This window comes from Rhinatrema bivittatum, chromosome 5 (genome assembly GCF_901001135.1).
Source record: "Rhinatrema bivittatum chromosome 5, aRhiBiv1.1, whole genome shotgun sequence".
NCBI lineage: Eukaryota > Metazoa > Chordata > Amphibia > Gymnophiona > Rhinatrematidae > Rhinatrema > Rhinatrema bivittatum.
Window position 1 is genome coordinate 28,039,665 of NC_042619.1, and position 19,334 is coordinate 28,058,998.

At 47.8% G+C, this 19,334-nt stretch overlaps 1 protein-coding gene across 3 annotated transcripts in view; it reads left to right on the forward strand.

The window, feature by feature from the left end:
• Positions 1-18,507, forward strand: part of TSKU (tsukushi, small leucine rich proteoglycan) — a 32,595-nt gene extending 14,088 nt beyond the window's left edge. The window contains exons 1-2 of one of the 3 annotated variants that reach the window (XM_029602164.1): positions 6,656-7,841; positions 13,298-18,507. In XM_029602164.1, coding sequence (XP_029458024.1) covers positions 13,306-14,361 — 1,056 coding nt within the window. In that variant the 5' untranslated portion in view covers positions 6,656-7,841; positions 13,298-13,305 and the 3' untranslated portion in view covers positions 14,362-18,507. Of the gene's footprint in view, positions 1-6,655; positions 7,842-13,297 lie in introns of those variants that run through there. The other 2 variants (XM_029602165.1, XM_029602163.1) reach the window with 2 other exon arrangements.
• Positions 18,508-19,334: the final 827 nt, after the last annotated feature.

The window sequence follows — 19,334 nt, forward strand, 5'->3', positions numbered from 1 at the left end:
GAATTCGGTCTTCCTGATTTAAGCGCAGATCAAAAACTGGGCCGCATGCTGGTCAGGACAGCCCAGTCCGCTCCCAGCCTCATGCACTGGACCCGTAGTCCGGCTTTCTGCAGGGGGATTGGTATTTGCTGTTGAATCAGAGCCAGCTGCTCGCCCTGGCTGGCAGTGAGCAATTTACTTTAGTTGTGTCAGGCTAATTTGTCAAAATGTACTTGCACGACACAGGAGCCGGCGCTGCCTTCGGCTCGTCAGATTCCTGCCCCAGCTCCAGAGCCTTTGAAGTGTTACCTGGGGGATGAGCATCGCCGAATTTCAAGGGCCTGGGTAAATAGTTTACCTTTTTAAGAAACTCTTGGTTTATGGGTTTTTTTCTTTTAGAAGTTCAGCTCAGCTGAAAAAGCTTTATTTTTTTTTACTTTAAAGGTAGTTTTTCTGACTCCATCCTCCCACTCTGTGAATAAAAAGAATGAAAATTAATACCAAAAAAGAAAACGTGTTATCTGAAAAATAATTACCAAAGTATTAGGTGCATCTGAGTTTCCAAGCTGTGATTTGAGGAGCACCTTGAATTTTCTTCTGCTAAAAATGAGCCAGCAGAAGGGGCTCTGGGTCATCCGGTTCCGGTCGGCCCTGCTTGTGCGTGAATGGCGTTAGAAATCTGCTCTTCTTGGAGACTCTGGTACTCCCCTGCCTGCCCCTCCGAGCCTCCTGTATCAGCAGGAGGGGGGGGGGGGAGCTGTGGGTTACTTTCACTTGTGAGGGGGGGTTGTGACCACCTGCCCGCACCTCCCACTCCACTGGTTCAGAAGGAAGCGAGGACAAGACTGGAAAGGTGCAGGCCACAAAATCCACTCCTTCCGGCGCTTACTCATGGGTGGGGAGAGAATGCACTCCCATGTACCCACACATCTGCCCTCCGGTGCCTTTGTGTTTTTTAGGGTATACCAGTGGCTGGGAGTAAGACCACTGCATTTCTTCCCCAGCAGCTGTACCAGCTCCATGGAGTGCTGTCTGTCTTCTCCCCCCTCCACTATCCCACCCCACTCTCGGTGGCAGTCCTCTCCCACCCTGCTGCCTTGCGCTGGTGAGCCTCTTCTACCCTGTCCCTCCAGTCCTCTCTGCGGCGCCCTCTGGCTGCGAGTGTGCCAGGATCTTTCCTTCTCTTCACGTGGAAAGGACCCCGTGGTTGCATCTCTTCGTATTCCTTTCAGGCGCATGTGACGTGGACACGAAGGGGGGCAGGATGTGGTAGGCTTTCGGTAAAGAACTTGTCCACAAAATGCCAGACTGCTAACGGGTGGGCGGTGTTTTTAAAATAGTGCCTGGCACAGAGGGGGTGTGGCTTGCTTTTAAATGAGTGAGACAGTTAGCAACTGTGGGCGAAAGACTAGGCTGTTGCAGTGCTGTGAGTCTTTGTGACCTCTTATTTGGTTTGACAACTTGCATATGCTGCTTATATAAACAGAGGAACACCAGAGCCGAGCCTGTGTGCAATTGGGGCGGCTTGAAAGTATCAGTTTACCTCTTGTATTTTAAGGGGTCGTGGTTTTTGCAGTTTTTCTGCCCCTCTTGGAACTAGGGCTGGGATGTCAGGAGCCTTCATTGCAGTTTCTCGGGGGGGGGGGGAGAGCTCTTATCCCCTCCTTATCTCACTTGCTCCAGTCACTGCTCGGCGTAGGTTCTCAGCCTGGCCACTGGGTGTCACTGTTGTGCGGTGACTTGCATTCCCTCCTCAAGGGCTGAGGTCATTGACCCTCTGCAGAAGATCTGACCCAAGATGCGGACACCACTGCCTCCGAGCCACCAGGCCAGCTTTGCAATTTGGCCCTTTCTTGGCTTTATTTTTTTTCCTCCTCCCATGTTTGGTAGCTGGGTAAATCATAATATTCATGGCCATCAGTGCCTGGCATGCAGCCCAAGTCGCAAACTCCCTTCCCTAAAGAGTTTTTTCTCCTCTGCACTACGAGCCCCCTCTCACGCACCACATGCACATGACTGCCCCCCCCCCCCCGAACCTCTCTCCCCTTTCCTCCTGCAGCCATTCCCTGCCTCTTACCTTCCCTTATTTAATCCCCTCCTCCTGCTTCTCTCGCCTTAGGGGGGGGGGGGGGGTGTTCTCAAAATGCCTGAACTGCTCAAGGGGCTGAGACTTTTAACAAACTCCAGTCTGAAGGGAAGAAACGAGGGAGGCCTTGAGAGGAGGCAGACCCCGAGCTTGAAAGCGCAGGCCGGCAGTAGTGGCTGCCAGCTCCAGAGCTGATTTTGTCACCATCATTTGTCATTCTCCGTCTGTAAAGTGTATTGCCTTTTGGGGAAAAAGGGTTTGGGGCAGCTTTCCTCTTTTTTTTTTTTTCAAAACTACGGGCCGGATGGTTCCCCCCCTCCTCCTAATTTTTCTCTCAGGGACCCGGAGCTGGAGAGATTTTTAAGACGAGAGCCTGACGTTTTCTCCGAGCAGGGAATGGCAGGGCTGCAGATTTCAAACGAAAGCAGTGGTGTCCATCCCCCCCCCCCCCCCCCCCCGTCAGCTGGCAGGGCCGCTGGAGATTGTACTTACGGGTAATGTCTGCGGCGGCGCTGGGTGCGCTGTCACCGCCTCTCCCGGGTTTGTTTATATAATTACACAGTGTCTGCCTGTGGTGGAAGGCCCGGGATTAGTGACTCACCCCCCACCCACCTTCCAGGAAGAGGGGGGTCCCTGCAGCATGGCGGTGCTGCTTTCCCTGTCTCCGCAGCTGTGCAGAGGAGCCTCGCTACTTCCTATACCCCGGCAGGGAGGGGAACAGACCGGGCCTCCCTCTTGTAGGGATTCCCCGGCCCATCCCCCTCTTCTCTTCCTCCTCGGGGGGGGGGGGTCCTGGTCCTTCCTCCCCACCCTGCAATGCCTCGCTTTTGGGGCTCTCGCATGCATCGTGCCCCACTGGGAGGAAACAGTTTAAAACAGGGGATCGCGGCAGCCTTTTTATGTAAGAATTAAAAAAAAAAAAAAAAAATCCCTTAAACTGGCACCTTTTCACCATGCCCCAGGCGCTCCTTTTTCCCTCTGAAATGGGAGAACACAAGGGCATGAGAGAGTTTCGCTTTTTTTTTTTTTTAAAGCGACAGGAACCCAAATACAACACAGAGAGCTGATTACTGGACTTGGGGATATTGGGGCTGGAGGGGGGAGTTCAGCGAGATCAGGGCCTGAACATAATTCCTTTTTTTTTTTTTTAAATTGAAAGGAGACCCAGAAACCAGACCTCCAAGGTGGACCCACAAAGCAGTTCTTAAAGGCACAGCGCCCTTGTGTCTGAGATCTTTGCCAGCACATAAAACGGAAGAAATCTCTCATTTTAAATAGTCTCCTGGAGTCAGGGCATAAACCCCACACATTGTCCTGTCTTGTTCCCCTCGTGATGTAATGGGGAGCCCTTCTGACACAGCGGGAGAGTATTTTATAAATCCTCACAAACACGTCTCTTATAGTCTTCCAAGGTTTCTCATAAGATTCTTCATTTACTTAAACGAATGCCAAGAGTCTCATCGTAGATGGAAGTCTGGTGCCTGAGTTCACACAGAACTATCAGATCCAGCGTGTTATCTTAATAGAAAGTGGATTGCTTGCCATTCAGATTTTGATGCAACTTTATGGCGCCCTGAAGCCAGGCTCCTCACAACAGATGCAGTCAGTCCCTTCCCCAAAGAGCATCCAGTCTCTTGGCTGCAACGCTGGGACCATTGGTTTGTCTGCATTGGAAGTAAGACTTGAGCACAGGCCTGATGGAAAGGAAGGACATGACGACAGGGCAAAAGATGGAGGGGGTGGGGATGGACTATGCCTACTGCTAACCTTCGGGAATGTTTCGCTCCCAATATTTGTCGTCAGCTCAAAAACAAGTTTAAAATGCAATGCTTGGGTTATGGGATGACCCCCGGGTTCTTGCCTGTACTCGTTTCTCAGGGCCTGCCTTAAAGATCTCAGATCTTTTTTTAAGCTTTAAAAGAAAAAAAAAAAAGTCCAATCTGAGTGGATAAGGCCCATTTGCCCACTTTCATTCCTGACACAGTGCTATGGAAATAGTCTTTCTCTTTGTATCCTCTGTGCTTAGCCCATGTTATCTTGAATTCGGTCACGGTTTCCCTCCTGTGAAAAACTGTTCCGTGCATCCAACCTTTCCATGAAGAAATGCTGTCATTCAGTGTCTACCCCCTCTGAACTTCCATATGACCTTTTCTGGAAAAAGTTCTCCTTTAGATATACATTTGATGTATTTCACGTATAACCCTCCCCTCTGGATCGTTTACAAAGCTTTTGGTGCAGGCCGTGCACCCTTTTGGTGGCCATCCTCTTGTCGCTAGGCCCTCATCTCCTCTCCTCCCCTGTTCAAAGGAATGCAGAGCCAGGCAGCCATCTTTTTTTTTTTTTTTTTTTTACTCCGTCGGTCCTCATCCTCCTTGGGTATATTTGGAATGATGGCTCTGCCTCACTAGAGGTGGTGTGACAAATCCAACATAAGCAGAATCTAGCAAATTTGAAATGCTATTCAAGCCCAGCAACACTTTGTCAGCTGCTTCCCAGATTCATGGGGGGGAATTCATTGAGGCTTTCTCTGTGAATGGGGGGGAGATCTGAGCATAGGAGTCGATTCACAGAAATTCACTAAAGTTTTCGGCAAGTTCTTTCAGACCCAGGAAAAACTTCCTTTGGCTTCACTGGATTTTGTGTGCAAGCTTTTTGTAAAGTTAGCATGATCTCCGTTCTGGATGTGCTTGGAGCTCTTGTTGCTGCTGACAACGTAGCAGTGAAGAGAGGGATCTTGAGAAGTACCCCTACCCCTCCCCCCCTGAATAATTGGTCTGCTTTTTAAAGGGATAACCCTGGCACCAGCTCTTCCCACTCTATAGATGTGGATTCACCCTCTGTGACCTCCAGGAGATAAACGGCAGCCTTGAATATCTGTTTGATTACCTACAGTTGTAAAAAGGGATATTTTTGTCTGGGTGTCCTCTGAAAAGCATATCCAGGAGACACTCTGCAAGCCTGGGAGGGGTAACCTGTCTATCACTAGGGCCACGGCTGGAGCAGAGATGGCTATTAACTTCCTGCTCCCCACCCCCAGTATCTGGCTTTGGCCTCTTATCCTGCTCTAAGTGGGCTGCTTATCTTTTTACTCCATGGGGGCATCATGGGAGCCAGCGCCTGCCGCCCTGGTTTTTGACAGATTCTTCCTGTTCCTTTGTGCTTGCAGCTCGAGTGGGATCTGGTGCCTGCAGCCTTCACTTGCATCTACCCAGGGCTTGGTTCTCCCCAATCTCTTATCCCCTCCCACCTTGCTTCAGGCCAGCCCTTGGCTCTGTGCAGTAGTGCACAGGCTCCCCTCCACGTTTACTGTATCTGATTCCATCGGGATAGAAAGGTATTGGGCGGGGAGGGTTGCAAAAAAAGTCCTGTTTCAGTTGCATTAAATATTTTTAAAGATAATGCCACCTTGTGCTATGTGCAGTCCCTGCCTACTGCCGAAGCATCTCTGCATACCATCCGCATGTTCCCTTGCCCCCTCCCCAAATCCCTCTTACAAGCACTCACAAATATGCTTTGTCCAGACCTACCCTGCGTACGTGCACTCGCTCCTGCAGGCACACGTGGCACTGGGCCTATATAAAAAACAAAACCCCACAAAGCGCGCTGGAGGTCAACCAGAAAATTCATATCCAATCAAATTGTGAATGTTTTCCCTTTTCCCAGGGGGAGGCAGACGTGGGGGAGGGTGCCAGGCTTCTGGAGGGTCTGCTGAGCTGCTGCCACTTCCCTCTCATGTCTAGACAAAGGGTCACGATGCCTCAAAAGGACGGCATTTCGTTCCTCTCCTGAGAATTCATTCTCTAAGGTGGGAACAAAGAATGCAAGGGGCACAGTGCAGTCAGGGAAGATCAGGAACAAGAGGCACTGCCCGGGGGGGGGGGGGGGACAGGGGAAAAAGCACCTGCCTTTCCCCCTGCATGCAAGAGAGGACGCCGCCCGAACACAGACATGAGAGCGCCACAGCATGCGTAAGCAGGAGAGGAGGGAAAAGCACGAGAGACAGGCACAACACTGGTGCTGCTCTCATTTGCCAGAGCTGCACCACACGATTTGCAGACAGACAGCCTCCATGACAGGCAAACAATACTCTCCTCCATCCACGGCTGGTTGTCTGGGGCCTTGAGGGTCCTCCAACCAATAGGCATGCTGGCCCCCTCCACTCTTGCCTTCTGATAACCCAAGAGGCAGGTACTTTATGGGGTCTGGGTTAGTTTTGGAAAACCAAACAAGACCCTCATGAGTCCAACAAATGCAAAGCAAGGTATTCATCTAGAGAGGACTCATTGCGGTAACATGCATTGGAGCCCACCTACCCTTATCACCTAGAAATATAGGAAATGACCTGACCTTTGCCCTTACTCTCCTCTTCTGTCTGGGCCAGGTGACAACGATGGTTTTTTTTTTGTTTGTTTTTAAGCCCAGTTTGGCTGGAGCAGCAGTGGCCCAGGCACAGCAATTTCCCCCTCAGGCCTGGCCCAGGAGGAGCCACTGCTGCTCCAGCCAAACTGGGCTTCAGTTTCCCGTTCCTGGCTTGCTTTTTTTTTTCCCCAGTGTGAGTGAGGATGGATTCTTCTGGAAATAAGTGTTTTTGAAAACATATATAAATAAGGATGGTATGGAGAAGTGTTTTTGGCTTCTTGTCCTTAGATCTTGCTAACATCACGGACCAAGCATGCTCAGTGTTGGTTCTCTGCTTTTATCTATAGGGGACCAACCTCGCATGTTTGAAAATGGATAATGAGCCTCAGGCATATAGGGAAGCCAGTCGGCTGTGGCAGAGAGCAGGTTGGATCTGAAACGCTTTTATTCCTTGCACCGTTTGCCCCTATTCAACCTCTCAGGCAGTCTGTGCTCCAGCTTTGAACAGCAAATACTTTTATTTGCTGCTCTGCCCAAATACCAATCTCGTCACCTCTTGCCTTTCATGGTTGAAATTTTAGGCTGATCCCAAGCCGGCGTGTCTTAGTGCAGAAGAAACTAACTTAAGTCAAACAGTTTATTGAAAAGCTCTGCCCTCGCCAAAAGGAAAAGCACAGGTAACTTTGAAATGCTTCAGGGAGTGCTGTTTGATGTGATGGACTGAAATCAGTGTTCAATTAGTTAACATCTGCAGACACATTTATGTAAGAGAATACAGCGTTCTTTGTTTGTAGCAGGGCAGTACAGGCCCTTGGGGATATTTTGGATCTAACACAAGCCTTCTCTGGCTTTTCTCGATGCAGCTTGATAATCTTGGGCCCTCGCAATTCATTTTCATTTTGGACGCTTGCACGTCCAAGCACAGTGGTCTCTTTTTTTTTCAAAGGGGGGAGTCAGGCTGTATCTACAACATGGACTGAAGATGGATCAAGCCCTCGCCCTCCCCTAGGTAGATCACATAACAGAACAGAGTAGGCCAAGGTGGCTGCAAAAGAATCCAGAAGTGGCTAAGTGCAGTGGAAACACATTTAGGTTGTTTTTTTTTCTTGATTGGTTTCTGAAGGGCTCTGATTTCTGCTTTTTTTTTGTTTGCATAACCAAGGATCTGCTTATTGTTAACACTGGTTTGAAACCCGAAGGACCAGCTTGTGGCGCACGCTGTTCTGTTTTGAGGGCAGATGCAAGGTGTCCGTCCCTGCAAGCACGGATCAGAACTCGGCAGTAGCATGACATTGAAAACTGATATCTTCCACCCACCCGCCCAGGTTTGGGGAAAAGCTTTTAAGTTGTGTGACTGTCTCCGCAGAGAGGCTGGGCAAAGCAGTGTGAGCCCTGAAAGCTGGGCTCCTACATTAAGGCAAGCTGATTATTCTCCAGTTTCTGAGCTGCTTGTTATCAGTAACTCTCTCATGCACAGATACCCAGCCTATGGGCAAAGGTTTGAAATTGTAGTCCTAGATTTTTTTTTTTTGGGCCCATAAAACTCCATTAGGGTATTAGTTCTGAGGTGCAGAGATAACCATTGCCATTGTAAATGTGAGCAGTCATATCTTCTGATACTGTGAAGGTAAACAAACAGCTTTCACCTTGAATGCCATAAAATGCCAAACGTCTTACAGGTCGATACAGTAACGTGCGGTTGAAGATTTCCCGTCTGTAACGTGCTGGGAGCGCACAATTCGGACGCGTAAGGCGATCCAGCCATACAGTCTCCAGTTTCACGCGTCCTTAGCGCTTCTTAAAACAGACGCATAACCCTTTCCGCACGCAGCATGTATATGATATGTAAATGAACGAATTAGCTGTATAATGAAGGAATTAGCTATTCCCCTCCGATACTGTGACGCGCGCTCAGATTATCTCCTTTGTAACCCGCTATTTTGCCGCGGCCTTAACGTGTTAGTTTACCGCTACCCTCTACTTGGTGTTAGTGTGGTGTTAGTGTGGTGTTCGAAAATTAAAACGGGAATAAAGTGTAAAAAATGGTGTAAAAAAAGTGTAAAAACATTGCTTACTTGCCCTGGCCCCGTCCGGTCTCCGGTGCAGCCCCAGTCCTGTCCCCTCCTCCAGAAGCAAAAAAAAAACAACCCGAAAAAGTAGCAAGGCTCGGGCCTGCTACGGTAGTCCCTTCTCTCCTCCCGATTTCGGCGCTCAAGGCGGCCGGGTGGGCGTGCATTCATCCAGGCAGAGGGAGCCGGCGGCGAAAACGGCCTCCGGCTCCCTCTGCCTGGATGAATGCACGGCCCCCGCCGGCAGTGAATGAATGCCCGTGCGATTTCGGCGCTCAAGGCGGTCACATGCCGTGACGTCGCGGGCATTCATTCACTGCCGGCGGAGGCCGTGCATTCATCCAGGCAGAGGGAGCCGGTGGCCGCTTTCACCGCCAGCTCCCTCTGCCTGGATGAATGCACGCCCACCCGGCCGCCTTGAGTGCCGAAATCGGGAGAAGGGACTACCGTAGCAGGCCCGAGCCTTGCTACTTTTTCGGTTTGTTTTTTTTTGCTTCGGGAGGAGGGGACAGGACTGGGGCTGCACCGGAGACTGGACGGGGCCAGGGCAGGTAAGCGGGGGCTGGGGGAAAGTTTGCTGAGCATCGGGGAACATCTGGTACCTGTCATTTGAAATGACATTTGAAATAACAGATACCAGCGCGGCCGTGAAGCGTTAGGCCCGCGAACCCAGGATACTGTATAGGCGCTCTATACAGTAAAATGGGTTGCGCGGGCCTAACGCTTGCCTAAGGCTTCGCAGCCGCGGCATGCATTTGCATGTAATTTGAAGAGAGTATCGAGCGGTAGGTGAAGAGAACTGTGCGTGCGGGGAACGAGGGTGCGCCTGGCGATGCCGCACTCTTTCTACCGTGGCCTTAGAGTATCGATCTGTTACTGGGTTAGTGGATGCCAATCTCAATGGGAATTTTCATTTGGGAGTTTTGCAATTTCAGTGCTAATTGGGACTAATCATTTGGGGTTTTAGCCCACCTTTCTGCTTATTTAGGAGTTGTAAAACGTATGATAATCACACACATGATATCATTTGTTTTATTTTCATTTGCATTCTGTAGCCCAAATAGCCAAAGTGGATTTATGCTCATAAATCTGCTTTGAAAATTCCTGGGCATGCACGAAACCTGGCACCGTGGCAGATGCGTGCAAACTTGGAACTGCTCAGGACTAGGGGTAACTTTTCCATGTGGATTTATGCACACAGGATTTACGTGACCCTTCATTTTCTACACTTTCTCGGCCCCCAGCTCCGCTCCCTGAACGTGTACCGACCATGCAAGTAAGCGTGCACCGAATTGTTCTGCGCATAACTTTCTCACGCACCCCGAATTGGTTTTTAAATCCAGATTTATGGACAGAAATGGGGGCTTCTGCCTTAATCCTTTTGAAAAACCAGGCCCTCAGGTGGGTAAGGCTGGCCCAGTCTCTTTGGGGTTGGAGAAACGCCCCTGGTCAGTACAAACTTGGGAGTGGATTTAGGGAAACCAACTAGGGTGCTCAGATGCTGGAATAGGTCCACGCACCTCTATTGGCTGCGATTCCAAACCGGATCTGCCGTTTACAGGAGAGAACACTTACAAAAGTCCAACTACAAGAAAATTCTATAGGAAACGCATTTCAAGCCAAGCTTCCAGACAGTTGTAGGAGCAGTAGAAGAGAGATTGCCATAAGGGCATGCCTTCCAGCTTAAAGTTCAGACTCGCAGGCAGCTCAGGAGTGGGCCGAGTCCCCCCTTCTTCCATGAGCTGACAGGCTCAAATTACTTGAGACTCTCAGATGTATTAGGACATTCCAGCTAAGGGGGTCCTGAATCTTTCTTGGTTCCCAGTATGACAAAGATGTTTACCCTCAGTCCTCAAATGCTGATAGTCCTTCTGGCCTCCCAGGGCACAGAGTGAGCCCGGCCTAGGAGTCAAGTGAGTTGGAAGTTTCCTTGCTGGTTTTGGAGTCAGATATTCACTCTCTCTGCCTTGCTCCTTGGACCAGCCAATCTCTGTATACCAGGGGCGAGGAACATCTGGTCCTTAAGTCTCTCAAATCAGTCTGCTTTCGAAGATATACCTCATGAATATGCATGAGAGAGATTTGCATGCACATCTCTCTCATGCATATTCATGATGAACATCCTGAAAACCAGACTGGTTTGTGGCCTTCAAGGACTGGACTTTCTCTGTCCCTGCTCTGTAGAGGTCACCTAACCTTGTTTAGATGCCTCTCCATACCAACAAGCGTCCTCCCCCAGTATTATGTGGCACCTGATTCCTTTGCACGGGGGCTACACCCTATGTGCCCCAAATATTTGGGAGTTTGAAAAGCAAGGTAAGACAAATAATTCCAAATCTGGATAGCTTATGGCTCACTCTCACCTGAAACCCTCGTCCCCTCACCTCCAGTCCTGGATTGGGGCTAGGGCAGCGGCAGGGTGGCTCTTGTGTTGTGCAGGGCGCTGCTCTCCAGCCGGCAGTAACATTGCAACTGTTGAACGGGACAGTTTTATTTCCTTTATTACTATGATTTAAGGATTGCACTGCTATGCATCACAGAATAGCACAATTGAAACACATTTAAAAACAGACGTGTTTTGTCTGATCACTCACGTTTTTCTTAAAATGAAATGTCTTACAGATTCTGCCAGGGTAGGTGACCTTATGAGCACCACTGTAGGTCACTGGGCTGCTGCTGAGCGCTTTGCAAGGTTTCCTGTTGGCACAGGGTCCCCTCCCTCTTCTGTGATTTTGCTGCTGTGGAACCGCCATGGGAGACCAGATGCACCTATGTGTGTCTTTCTATAGTCGGCCAGTTTGAAGCAGGCTGGAATGGGAGAAGGAGGTGAGGAGAGATGCCTTCTGGTCTCCCATGGCGGTTCCAGAAACTGTGCTCTTCTGTGATGCAGAGCAGTTTAATCATTAAATCATAGCAATAAAGGAAATAATAAAACGGTCCCGTTCAAAAGGTGCAATGTTACTGCCGGCTGGAGAGCAGCGCCCCGCACATCTCCGGGCACCGCTTAAACTGGCCTGGGAGGGGGGTAGGTGGAGAGAGGAGCTCAAAACGAGTTCTGAAGTTTTTAAAACGAAAAGCAGGGCACTGCTCCGACTCCAGGAGAAATCGGAAAGGAGTTAAGCGAGGCTGCCCATTCTACCTTTTTATCACAGGGGTGTGGGGCGCTTTCCGAGTTACCCCTCGCTGTGGAAACTTTTTCTTAATTTAAGCTATGAGACGACGTGAGGGACTTAAATGATGAATGAGACTTAGGAAAGGGAAATGCTTAAGAAATGGATCTCATAAAAAGTGATTCTGAGAGGATTCAGAAGTTAGCAGGGGAAAGGTTAGCAACCAAGATGGCTGGCCCTCGAATCCACGAGGGTGAGACTCGCAGGTCAGGGTCCCCTGCTGTGTCCCGCAGGACGTCTGGGCAGACTGGAAGGGGCAGTTGGTCCATAGCTGCCGTCTCCTGCTAGGTTTGCTTTGGGGAGGGGGGATTCTTGTAGGCATCCTGAAATCTTTATGGCAAGGCAAATACGGAGGGGGATAGGAAACTCCCTGTTACAATTAAGTGATTGAGAAGCAATAGGACTCAATGTTACTTGAGCTGCTTCAGCCCTGTGCGACTCTAGCTTATGCTGACTTGCGAGCCAGCAGTTGTGCAATGCTGCTTCCAGCTCGTGGGCAGAAGGAATATGAAAGGGCCTCGGGTTTCTCTTGATGCTCTTAGCAAATGCAGCACTAAAAGGGCAATTTTCAGTAGCCGGGGGAAGGGTGTAAAGTGCAGGAGCTGTTTTAGCCTGCTCACATACTTTGTGCCTGCTGCTTGTGCAGGTGGCAAGAGTGAGGGCAAAATAGTGTCTGAGACGTTTCAGGCGTGCCATTCTCGTGTCCCAGCCAAAACCCACAAGGGGAAGGCCTACATTTAATCAAGTGGCATGCTAAGGCAGTCGTGTGACTCTTAGCCCGGTTTGATGAGGGCATTTTCCAGTTGGGCTGTTTTTTTAACCTGGGTAAATATTTTGAAAATCACCCTCTAAAATCCCAAGCTTCTGAAGTGCAAATGATCTCTCCTTCCTGTCAACTTCAAGTCTTAAGTTGCCCGACCTGCAAAAGTCTTAGGCAAACTGATGCAGAATCATGACTGGGAAGGAAAAACAAAGTGTGAGGTTTGAATGCAAACAGGCGTCCCCAGAAACTATTCCTGTGGCATGTGTGTGTTTCTGTAGTCTGCGAGACACAACAAAACCTGAAACTACCAAAAAAAAAAGCACATATGACAGGACACCAACCCATCAAACTTGATATTCCATGCTCCATTTAAGCAAGGAAGCGAGGAGTGACAATATAACCACTGTTAATACTGAAATGTTTTGCATAGAAATCAGCGTTCCAGCAAGAACTGGCATGCAAAATCAAACAGAATGCCATTAACTTTTAGCCCAATTAAAAACTTGCTATTTCTGGTTACTTGCTACTTTGGGTTGATGTAGTCAATGGGACTGCATATAGATGGCTTCCTTAGTAATGTATGGGATCCTTTGATCAGGCAAGTGCTATTCTGTTTTTCTGTCCACTTATATAATTTGTATTAAAGATGTAGTAAACTCATGCCTTTACTATTATGGAAGGTATGACTGAGTGGTTAGAACATTGGGTCAGAAGTCCCTGTCTGCCATTAACGCCCTATGACAAGTTGTTTTTTTTAATGCTCTAGGACCAAGTTGAAAACAGGCATGTCTTAGTCTGGCTTTTTGACTAACCAAATGTTTTGGTTTTTTTTTACCAAAGCAACTCTAAATGTTTGTTCTTTGTTTTACAGCTCCAACTATGTCTTTATCAGTGTGGATGTATCTTCTGCCTCTGATTCCTTTTATTGGTACCATCAAGGCATGTTTCCCTGGATGTCACTGTGAAGTGGAGACTTTTGGCCTTTTTGATAGCTTTAGCCTCACCAAAGTTGATTGCAGTGGAGTTGGATCAGACATTGTTCCAGTCCTTATTCCACTGGATACCTCCTACTTGGATCTGTCTTCAAACCAGTTGGAAATGATCAATGAGTCTGTGCTGTCGGGACCTGGATACACTACCTTAGTCAGTCTTGATCTTAGCGACAATCGAATTACAAGATTCTCATACACAACCTTCTCTAAGCTTAGATATTTGGAGTCTCTGGATCTGAGTCATAACTATTTGGAAATCCTGCCAGATGAAAGCTTCTCCAGTTCACCACTTGGAGAGGTAGACTTGAGTAACAACAACCTTTTGGAAATAAAATTGGATGTGTTTGCATCAAAGGGTCAAGGCAAACCAATGACTGTAGATCTCTCAAACAACTTGATTAGCACAGTTTCAAGAAACCCAGAGAGAAAAATTCCCAACATCCAGAGTTTGACATTATCTGGAAATAGACTAACCAGCGTGCCAAATCTTCAAGGACTTCCTCTCAGATACCTTAATTTGGATGGAAACCCTATCTCCAGAATCAAAAACCAGGCTTTTGCAGGGCTGCAGGATTTGATTCATTTGTCTCTGAGCAACCTAAATCAGTTGACTGACATCTTTCCTTATAGCTTCAAAGAACTTCCGACTCTCCTGGTGCTGGATTTATCCAACAATCCCCGCCTTACAGCCCTGAGTGCCGAAGTCTTCTGGGGCCTGAACTCGTTGCAAGAGCTTAATTTATCCAGTACCAGTGTAGCCTCCTTGTCAAAGGATGTTCTGAATTATCTGCCTTCCATAAAGAGCATCACCTGGGGGAAAAACGTCCACTGTTTGAAGACTGTAAAGGAAGGCCAGTTTCACAGACAGGGTGGCCAGACCAGAAAAGAAGTCCTGAATTGTCACGATGAGCATGGAGTGGTAACAGCACCCTATGTCTTATGATAAACAGTGGGGACCAGGGATGTGTCTCTTACAATGGACTACAGTGTGCCTTTTTTTGTAGAACTGACAGTAATTTATTTGTATATTTGTACAGGTTAATAAATCGATTTTTACAATTTTAGAAACATTAACCCTCTTCTTTCACTCAATCCTGTCTGTATGTTTCTGCAATCAGGCCTGTGTACTGCAGTAGTGGATAATATTGACTGAGCATCTTTATAGGACCAACTAGTTTTACTGTTTAAAAAGTGTATGGAGCCCTTTCATTAACGCATACCTTATTCTACAAGGCATGGATTGTGAATTGGGCTATAGCTTGTATCAAAATACATTAACCTTTCAGTTTATTTGCTTACAAACCATGCTTTATTATGCACTTTCCTCTTGACTTTCCTGTCTTTCTAAAAGTGCCTTTGAAATGTTGCCTTCGCGCACAGATCTCAGCTCAAACGTCCTGCACTTTGTATCCATGGCGTGAATTTAGTTCGGTTCAGAGTGTCGTCTGCTTTTTAGATGTGGTGTGCATCAATGTGCTGTAAATACTAAGCAAAAGGACTCGTTTTATCCTCTTGGAGATTTGCATATCAAAGATGCTCTTTAAGTCGTCCTGAATTGAAAAACCCTATGCTGCAGGTTGTTCTAAAGTAGAAGGCTGCAGCGGTTAATGCAGTCCATCCCGGGGGAGCTGCTGCTTCAGTGCCCCTCTCCCCACCCCCACCCTCCAGACTAGAGAGCTGGGGGAGTCCTCTTGATAAACCAGAGGGGATAAGCAGTGGGACTCCATGGGGGGGGCAGCTTAGGCTGAGCTAGGAAGCAGAGCCTAATTAAACTAAACTTAAACCCTCTTCTTGATGGCTGGAAAGAATATTTGAGAAGTAAATGATGTCAAATTGACTGAAAACCTGCAGGGTCTGTACTGAACTTTCTTCTACTGTCTCTAGTTTAAAGTGATACAATAGAAAAACCAGGTGTCTTGTGTTAACCTCCCTAAAGATGAGGTCTTTCAATACTGGCTTTCTATTTAATTTGATGATGCCATAAACTGAGTTCTGAGCCCTAACAAAATAGCTACAGTCCCCTGCCCTTCCCTCTGCCAGCCTGTGCCACACATGTGCTCACCAAGCCCAGTTTTTTACATTCTTCCTTCACCTATTTTTCTTTTTGCCACTCAGTTTGCAAAATTGATTGTTACTGGTCTTGCAATAGTGAGGGGGGGACACTACCCTAAAGCCGCAGCTCTTCAGCCTGGCTTTATTATGCTGTTTAATATCCGAGATACTCCAGCTTGCATTTCTGGTGACCAACAGCAGTGCCTCTGTACAAATCCTAACATAATGCATCCTGCACGTCTTATCCCCCACACCCCTTTCTCCATTGCCTTGCGGTAACTACGCAGCTTCTACTCGGTATAGAACAAGCAGCTTGTATAAAAGGGAAGAAAATCCCCTATAGCAGAAGCTGGTGCAAATCAGACCCCCACTGACCTTTTTCTTTCTCTCTGTATTGGAAGACAAACCCTCACCCTAACTGGAAAAACAGGGGCTCTGATAAGATAAGAAAATGGAAGCCAGGCTCCTGTGGGGCAAGCAGAGGGCTAAAAGGCCACCAGTATAACCCCCCCCCCCCCCCCCCAGTTAAGGAGACTGAGAGAAATCCTGGGTATGAATCTGGTGCATGATCTGCCAGCATGCAAACAGCACTCTGCTTAGGCATTTAAACTGAAAGACAGCGGCCAGCCACCCTCATTCGCAGGGCAATAGTGTTGAAGGCTGCTTCGCAATGCAATCACTTAAGACCGAACGTGCTGGCACCTGAGCTATAAAAGCATCCCCTCCCCCACATGTGTATCTTGAGTTTTGCAAGGGCCGGAGCACCCCGCAGGCCTTATGACTGGGCCAGAGCCCCGCAGGCCTTATGACGGGGTTCTACAAGGAAACGTGATAGGGATGTAACCTGTGAAGGCTTTCAAACCGGTCGCCTACAGTAGCCCGCCCTACACTGGGCCCTCAGGCTGCATGGTGTTCCCTTTAAGACAGCAGCAGCCCAACGTCTTGTGGGTATTGGGTCCTAGCACCCTGCTGCTTGCTGTACAACCGCCACGCACGAGCCCAGGCAGCTTGAATGCATCCTCCTGGGTTCCAGAAGATCAAGTAGATGGGGATCCTGTCCCAGCTGCAGTGAGAATGAATAGGAAGTGACCAGAAAGCTTGTCTGCTGTAGCTTGCAGGGCCCGACGAGAGACATGCGGGAGTCCTAAGGCCGCCTGCTGTTTCATGCCAGCCACATTCCTGCAGTACCAGTGGGGCTACAGGAAGCCTTTCCCTCCCAGCTACATCCTGGAGCGTGCAGAACAATTGCTAATTTGGAAGCTGGTGCCCAGAGCCAGTTAACCATGTAACTTTTATTTTTTAAGAAGGCTTTCCTGCCTGTCCTGTTTCTTCTGGACTATTTCCAGTTTTCCCTGGAAGTCTTATTTTGCACAGGGGGTGGGTGGAGAGGGAATGGGATTTACTGGGGGTGGGATGAGTTAATTTAGTTTAGGGTAGGTTTTGGGTTTTTGTTTTGTTTAACTTGACCCACTTTAAAGCAGCAATACCTCCAGTTCTTTGTAGAATTTTATGCCTGCATGCAAAACAAACAGTTCTAAAGCTTCCTTTCTCCTCCTGAATTGCTGTGAGTTTTACCCCCTTTTTTTAAAGCTCCTGGACTTGCTACCAACACTATAGATGTGGGTGATTCCCCCTACCTATGACTGTTAAGGCCCTATGTGTGATTCTTTCAGACTCAACCAGAATAATGGGAAACCATTATTAGCTCTGGAACAAAACTGGCAACGTGCAGGTTCGCAGTAATAACCCACGGTGGTGCCGCCACCACCAATGACTTCCTCAGCCTTTTGCCAGGTATCCAAAGAGCAGGTCTGGGAAAAGAGCTGAGGCCGGACTCTTTTTGGCCTTTGGGTTGAGAATGAGATACTGTACTATAAAGGGGGGGGGGGGTTTAATGGCCTGGCATCTTAAACCCCCCCCCCCCAACCTCACACTGATATACTGACCATTCCCAAAACAGGCTTAAAACTTCTGCTAAAAAAAAAATTCTACCCCTCTCAGTTCCCTGATGTTTGTCATGGCTTGTAATGCATTTCTGTTAAGTTGGCACTCTACCTTTAATATTTGTAACTTTTTTGAGATGGGGTTTGATTTTACATGTCCCTTCAGTGTCTTACAAAGTTTTAAGAACATAAAATGAAAGTTAATGGTGCTCTGCTTCTCTTCAAAAGTCTGTGCCGCTGCTGTCCCGGCCCACTTATCATGAACAGCTAGCGTGAGCTGAGGGGGAGGGGAGTTGCAGGAGAATAGTGTTATGCAGCTCCATGAAAAGGTTATTCCTCTGTTTTCTGTGGAATAGGACTTATTGCAAAGCAGTGTGGGGAAGTGGGCAGTTCTGGTCCTTGAAGACCACCGCCCAGATGGGTTTGCCAAGTATGCCTACTGCATATGCCGAAGACTCATTTGCATAGATTTGTGTGCAGATGGTCTGTGTTGCATCTCGTGCATACACAGTAGGGACACCTTGAATACCTGACTGATTGGTGACCCTTGGGGGTGGTCCAGAATTGTCAAACCTGACCCAAATAAAGTAAGACTTAGGAATAAGACAGAGGGAATGTACCAAGAAATCGCAAATTGATACTGTGACAAGCACAAGTTTTATATGCATCTTTAAAAACAAAAAAAAAACCCCTAGTGCGAATGAAAATCTGGTGCCCCTCTCACTTTAAAACCATTCTGGTCTGTAAAATGCTGGTCTTGGTCCACAAGGGATCTCATTATGCAGACTTCACATAATAAATGGGTTCTCCGTCTAGGACCCTGGAAGCTTTTGCTGACTCTGAGCTGCTGCAAGCAGCATTAGCTAAACGTCCTGCAGGCACAGGGGGAATGCCAACTTTTAAACTCACATCTCTGGCTGAGTCTTAAATGCTCTGTAGCCTCCCTTAAGAAAAGGCATCCAAGGGGGACCATTTCCCATACTGCACATGATGGGAGCACTCTAGGTGGGGAAACCACACATTTTCTAAAAAAAAAAAAAAATAAAACTCATTTGACCTGAAAGACGTGCATTGAAGTGGCATTTTTTTCTGCAGGCAGAAAGTATGTAAATATAATTCTAGCTCTTTCCTCCCCTTTAATAAAGGGGGTAAGGAAGCCCTTTTAATTTTCTGATGTTGTATTAAGATTGAATGGTAGTAAAAGGCAGGGTTTGGTGCCACCGCTAGGGTAAAAGTTAAGACACCTGATGTGACAATCTGAAGACTGCAGAGTTTATTTCTGTAACTGATTTGTGAATTTCCTGGGCTATGTCAGCCTGCGCAATGCCTAGCAAGTGGGGTGTGTCTCTTACAATTTCTAAATCATTGTAATAGTAAGTGATATTCTTATTTTAATAAAGTGATTTCAGAATAAATCTGCTTGTGGTTCTGTTTTTTTGCCTCCATTCAGTGGTTTCAAATTTATATCTTTTTTTTTTTTTTTTCAGTTTTGTGAAGGGACCTGAAGCATGTAACACTTCCTAAAAACAAAAAAAAAAAGAGAAGCAGGAGATTCTGACACTTCTGCCTGAGACAAGCCTAAGCATGAAATATAGTTTTCAAATCACATTGTTGCACATATGGGTGCATGCACTACCTGTTTGTTCAGCACTGATTAATGGAGGCCTTGCTTTAACACTGCTCTAGGCATGGAGCTGTGGTTATTTCTCTAGGGAAAGACTGGGCTACACCCTCTCAGGTGCCCTAGCCTATGCGATGGAGGAAAACCAGACCTGGATCAACCTGTCCTGAAAAAGCTGGTACGCCTGTTTTGATGGCCCATATTGTACCTTGGTGTTTGGTAATCTCAGCTACAATGCTGTCGAGAAGGGAGCGGGGTTGGGTTTACTTTTGTGCTCAAGCTTTAGCTGTAGCAGAGGGT